The sequence below is a fragment of the Syzygium oleosum genome, unplaced genomic scaffold (assembly GCF_021117445.2).
Source record: "Syzygium oleosum isolate NSW1041296 unplaced genomic scaffold, Sole_v2.1 Sole_v2.02, whole genome shotgun sequence".
NCBI classification, from domain to species: domain Eukaryota; kingdom Viridiplantae; phylum Streptophyta; class Magnoliopsida; order Myrtales; family Myrtaceae; genus Syzygium; species Syzygium oleosum.
Genome location: NW_026607486.1, coordinates 180,286 through 186,285, shown reverse-complemented (window position 1 = coordinate 186,285; position 6,000 = coordinate 180,286). Strand labels below are relative to the sequence as shown.

General features: G+C 39.1%; 1 protein-coding gene across 2 annotated transcripts; it reads left to right on the top strand.

The window, feature by feature from the left end:
* Positions 1–505: 505 nt before the first annotated feature.
* On the top strand, positions 506–5,465 carry LOC115692072 (protein SET DOMAIN GROUP 40). 2 transcript variants are annotated; one of them, XM_030618826.2, is made up of 6 exons: positions 506–754; positions 888–1,038; positions 1,426–1,557; positions 1,658–1,798; positions 2,100–2,384; positions 4,650–5,465. In XM_030618826.2, the coding sequence occupies exons 1-6, from the start codon at positions 588–590 to the stop codon at positions 5,301–5,303; spliced, it is 1,530 nt and encodes a 509-aa protein (XP_030474686.1). In that variant the 5' UTR covers positions 506–587; the 3' UTR covers positions 5,304–5,465. The 2 variants fall into 2 exon arrangements, with proteins under 2 accessions (XP_030474686.1, XP_030474688.1); XM_030618828.2 differs by having other exon boundaries at positions 620–754; positions 1,454–1,557.
* Positions 5,466–6,000: the final 535 nt, after the last annotated feature.

The following is a 6,000-nucleotide window of genomic DNA, read 5'->3' as shown; positions in this document are numbered from 1 at the left end:
ATCAAATAAAATAAGGAAAAATGATGATCCTTAAACTTTGATTCAATATGTAATATAGTCCTTAAATTTTTAATTTGTTCAATGTGACCGCTAAATTTTACCCCAGTTTGCAATGTCAATGTCATCCTCGAACCTTCAATTTGTTTAATGTAATCTTTTAACTTTTGATACATATTTAATCTAATTTCTAAACTGTATAAAATTGTTCAATATTGCCCATAAACTTGAATTAATGGAATGATAATATTAAATATTTTCATACAATTCAAAAACTAACTTGAATATGTACAAAAAAATTTAGCGATTACATTGAATAAATTAAAAATTCAATGCCATATTACGCATTAGGTTAAAATTCAAGGATCACATTCAGCAAATTAAAAGTTCAAAAATCACATTACACAATAAATTAAAGTTTAGAGATTATTCGTGTCGTTATTCCTAAAAAACTAGACCTTTTAAGTATTTTAGAGAGAATTCAAGATTTTATATAGTACGGAAAGGAGTAAAAGAAGGGAAAAACACTTCCTCTCGATCGAGTGAAGGCAACGCAAGGGAAGTGTTGGCTCCAGGGCGAGCCCAACAACATGGAGGAGGGAGACGGCGAGGAAGAGGGAGGTGTTGAGAGCTTGTTGAAATGGGGTTGCGAGGTCGGAGTGTCCGACTCTTTCCCTCCCAAGACGGCGGCGCAGCCTCGTACCGTGTCTTGTCTCGGCCACACCCTCTCCGTCTCCGACTTCCCCGAAGCAGGCGGGTATGTCGATGCTGTGTTGCCTTTCGTCTGTTTTCAGTTGCTAGGACACGACCGCTTTCTTGGGTCTCCTCAATCCCATCAGTTTTCCATATCTAGCGACTTGATGTAATAGGACGATGCTTTGTATTTGCAGGAGAGGGTTGGGTGCAGTTCGTGATGTTAGGAGAGGTGAAATGGTGTTGAAGGTTCCTAAATCGTGCTTGTTGACCACGGAGAGGCTCTTGATGGATGATCAATGTCTCTCTGCTGCTGTCAAGAATTGTCCCTCTCTCTCCTCCGCTCAGGTGATCATGCTTGGAGTTCGATATCACCCTTTTCATCAGTAAAAGCCTATGGATATCCCACACGACGCGAATGCATTGAGAAACTCAAATAGGAATATAACATGACAGTAAAATCAATACAGTTGAAACAGACCTGCAGTTACATGTTTCGACCCCCATTTGTTTATGAAAACAACTTTTCATCATATTGGACTAAATTGACGATGACACGAGGTGATGCAATTAGTTGACACCAATACAATGGAGCGAAACTAACTGGCACCCTATCGTAGTATTTTTCTTTTCCCTCCTGATTCAAATTGTGTAGTTGATCAAAGATTCAGTATCAGAGTATGCTGCTGAATATCTTAATTCGTGTTTATTTGATTGTTGCGTTTTGTTATGCAGACTTTGACTGTTTGTTTGCTATATGAAGTGGGTAAAGGGAAGAAATCGTGGTGGTACCCTTACTTAAAGAACCTTCCCAGAAGTTACAGCACACTTCCGACTTTCAGGCAGTTTGAGGTGCAAGCTTTCCAGGTTCAACTCATCTACTTGCACTTACAGTTGCAATTTCTTGCGTCTCTTTTGTGTGAATTTGCTTTGTCTTTGTTTGGAAATGGTTTCCACATGTTGATAGGTGGATGATGCGATTTGGGGGGCCAAGAAGGCCAGATGGAAAGCCGAGGCAGAATGGAAAGAAGCTCGTGCACTTATGGAGGAACTTAAGTTTAAGCCTATACTTCTAACTTTCCAAAGTTGGCTTTGGGCTTCTGCAACTGTGAGGTTACTTGTTCTTTTCTTGCACAGTTGATGTTTCATAACTTGTTTGTTCATACATGGATGTGGTGGGGTCTTCTCCTCTCCCACAACTTGGTTTATTAGATCTAATTTTTGGACAAACTGTTTTGGCCTTGTGCTACTGCAAGTCTGGAACTGAACACTTTCGTTATGCTTCTCCGTACTTGAAAGTTATTTAGCTGCAATGTCATGCCCCCTAGGGCCAGAGTCAATTTTCGTTTTGTGTTTCTAGCTTCTTCATTTCAACATATTAAAACTTTGTAATCTTGATTGTATTCTAGATATCCTCAAGGACATTGCACGTTCCATGGGATGAAGCTGGATGTTTATGTCCCGTGGGGGACCTGTTCAACTATGCTGCGCCTGGAGGGGATTTGGCAGAAGCAGACAATATAACTCTTACAAGTTCCCTGCAAGTTGGATCTTTGTGCTGTGAGGAAGCTGAATATAACTCTAAACTAGAGCAGTTGGACACTCTTCCTCAGCGATTGACAGATGGTGGATTTGAAGAAAATGTTAACGCATATTGCTTCTATGCTAGACAGCATTATGTGAGAGGCGAACAGGTACTATGACATTTGTTGCATCACCTTAAAGTGTATACCTTACAGTGTATGTTCTGATAAAGCAGCATCATCTTGTGATTTCTATGAGAGAATCAAAGTAGTCCGTGCCTTCTTTTTCCTCACTTTGGCTTATAGTTTCAGGATGCATTAAATGCAAGTTCTGTGTAGCAAGCTTTCCGATTATCTGTTTCAAACTGTATGTTGTAGTTCCTGCATCTGTCCTTCCTCAGAAAAATTCTTGCTTGTCATCCTTCTGTCTTGACTTGGTGTCACACCATGTGCAAACTCATCATAACACTTGGGGGTGCTGAAATTCTGGACTACTCTTAGCAGTTTTGTTGGTGATCAGTGAAGTGGAGGGTGAGATTGGTTTAAGAGAACTTCTCTCTTAATACTTTGTGGATAACTTACATTGTTTGATCACCAAGGTCCAGGCCTGGCTTCCAATAATAACTTAGTGGAATTGGTCTTCTTTCTGTTATGCTTAGTGAATGCTGGCTGCATGTATCTGGTTTGAGATATCTATATTGAAATTTTGTTTAGTTTGAAAATTACATCTTCTTTGACATTAGTTCTAGGCTATTATCAGTTTAACAGAATTCTAGCTGTATATTTTGATAGTTAGAGGGCAATGATACAGGACTACGTCATAGTTTTTTCCGATTAGGCAGGGTTGGCTATATGGATCATCTTATTCTACAGTTCTCTTTCTAAAACACGTCTTATTTAAAGTCTACACATTTCTGACCAAAAAACAGTGTCTAAATGGTGTAGGATCATTTAAAGCGTTTCTTATACGGTTGGCTATTTGAGGGAAAAACCTCTCTCTAATTTTAGTTCCAAAAAGCCCTCCATTGGTAACAGTTGCACTTTTTGATGTTCTCTATTTCAATCTTTTCATTTTTTTGTAAAACAAAGTGTTGAATGCACAAGCTTTCATGGTTTCCTCTAGATATTTAAGGTCCTGGATTTTACTTTCATTCTTTTTCATTGGGTTTTGGTTCTCTTTCAATTGCTTTTTTAGAAAGCAGTTTCTTCTTTGTTATGATATGGACTGTAGGCTGTATCAGACACTTGTTTGCAGTTTCCATTTCTTAGGACAGAACCTCTTATCTGCATTGCAAATCCCCCTTTCAAATACAGGGACTGCTTTCTGACCTCAACATTCGCAAATTTTCAAATAGGATTGTGTTTATTTCTTGGAAAATCAATGATTTGAAAATTATCTTCGGAAATTTGATTGTTAGTACCTCTCCATTTGGCCTTCTACTCCAACTGATGCTTGCCCATAATTTTTACTGGCTCTTGGTTTGTTTGAAAGAGGCTGGCAAGTTCAACTTGACCCTCATTCACAAAAGAAACTTCCATGCAACCACAAGCCAGATCAAAGTAACTTAGAAGCCAGGTGTATATACCACTTAACATCTAGTAGTTCTGCAATTTCTGTAGCATCCACTTTTGGAGCACAAGATAAAGGCCCTCAAGCCTCATTTTTCTTGTAGGACTAATTTTGGATATTCCTCCATGTGTCGCTGTGGGACAATCCTTGGATCATTTTGTGTTGTCTCCCTCCGGAAGTTGTACACTTTCATTACCAATTCACAGTTTTGCTAGAATTTTTGCACTTGGCATGTGGATGTGGGCATTTGACTACTTAGTGCATCTTACATACTGTATTAGATATTGTAGAAATTACTTAAGCTTCAGAGTTTCACTCTGCCGGTAACGTAAGTCAGTGAAGAAAGCTCAAGCCCAAATTACCCCTTGAATATGTATGCACATCTGTGGTGTTTATAGTGACAAATCTTTTTTAAGTAGCGGTTAGATGTAGTTATCTTACTTTCTTGATAGTTGCCATTTGTTGTTTTATTCTCCAACCTAGCAGTTGGATTTGAAGCCCACGCTTGCAGAGTATCTTGTCTCCCTATGTTTTTTGTTCAATTCTCTCCATTAGGTTTGATAATGTCAAAATAACTGCTGTTGTAACTTCCTTTAAATATTGTATGGACCTAAAAATGAAAATGTTCAGTTTGAGGTATAATGGCTGAGAGCTGGCCCTAGTCAAGATAAAGTCGAAACAAAACAAAAAAAAACCATCCAGTCTGGCCTTCTTTTATCATGTTAATAGGTCAAACATAGTCTCGGTGCCCCTTTTCAGCCAGACCATTCTGTTTGGTCGAATAATCAGTATGCTTGGCCATATCATACTTTGCTCTTCTGAGGATGAGGGCAATATACTCTCTAACGGTGTCCTGTCATATGCAGATTCTCTTGAGCTATGGTACATACACTAATTTGGAGCTGCTGGAGCATTATGGTTTTCTTCTCGACAACAATCCAAACGACAAGGTATACATTCCCATCGAACCTGGGGTGTCTTCTTGCAGCTCATGGCCTACAGAATCTCTGTACATTAATCAAGGTGGTGAGCCTTCTTATGCACTGTTGTCCACGTTGCGACTATGGGCCATCCCTTCAAACCAGCGGAGATCTGTGGGACATCTGGCATATTCAGGGTCTCAACTCTCTCCAGAAAATGAGATGCGTGTTATGCACCTAATGTTGAAGTGTTGCAATAATGTTCTTCAAAACCTGCCCACTACAATTGAAGATGACCAACGTCTCCTATGTAGCCTGAACCAGGTGGATGGTATCGAAACCCCTGTGGAGCTTTTTGACGTGTTTTTGAAACTTGGAGCTGAAGGCTGTGCCTTTTTAGAAAGCCTTGGCCTTCAAAGCATAGCTAATGTTGCAGAATCTATGTCTTGGAAGATCGAAAGGGCATTGGAGAGGTGGAAACTAGCAGTTCAGTGGAGGCTGAGGTATAAGAGAACCCTTGTGGATTGCATAACTTATTGTTCCGATGTAATTGACTGTATTCAGTCTCCGCGTCCCCTCGAAATGGAATGTGCTGACTGATGTTTGAATCATTGGACACAAGATTTCGTTTTATCCTCTCTTTATTTTTCCCAGACAAGCTAGGATACAAGATACTTCTAGGGAGCAATAACAGAACTTATGTTTGTCCTTTTGCACGAGTAATATCTTGCATTAGTATAGTGAATGGCAGGATTTGATGAAGTCATCTCTGGCAATTTACATTTTGTGTTAGTAGCATGTCCAATCTCAGGCTATGAATTTTTCGGCTGACTCTTCAGAACATCGAGTTCGAAAAGGTTAGTTACTTGAACTGTAACCCAGCACACTCTGCAATGGTCCCTCGGATTCAGTTGCTCAAAGATCAATGCTGGATATGTATGTGATGATATATAGTTATGGTTTTCTGTGGTATACAGGCCTTGATTAACCATGTGTAAAGGGTGATTGGGCAAAAGCTCAAAATGTTTCTATCATTTGGTTTCGCATTCCATATTGTGTAATTCGAGGTTTGTGATAGACTGGGTTCCTCGTATCTCCCACAACAATCGAAATCGTCAGTTCAGATTTCGATAGCTTTGTTACTGACTTTTGTTGATCTCACAAATCATTAGATGAATCATACTTTGGGGTGAGTTCAGCTACCAAAGGACACAATCTGTTTGAATTCTGGCTAATTAATAATTTACATTTGTTTTATGAAAAAACGAATAATTTAAAATATATATATATTTTTAAA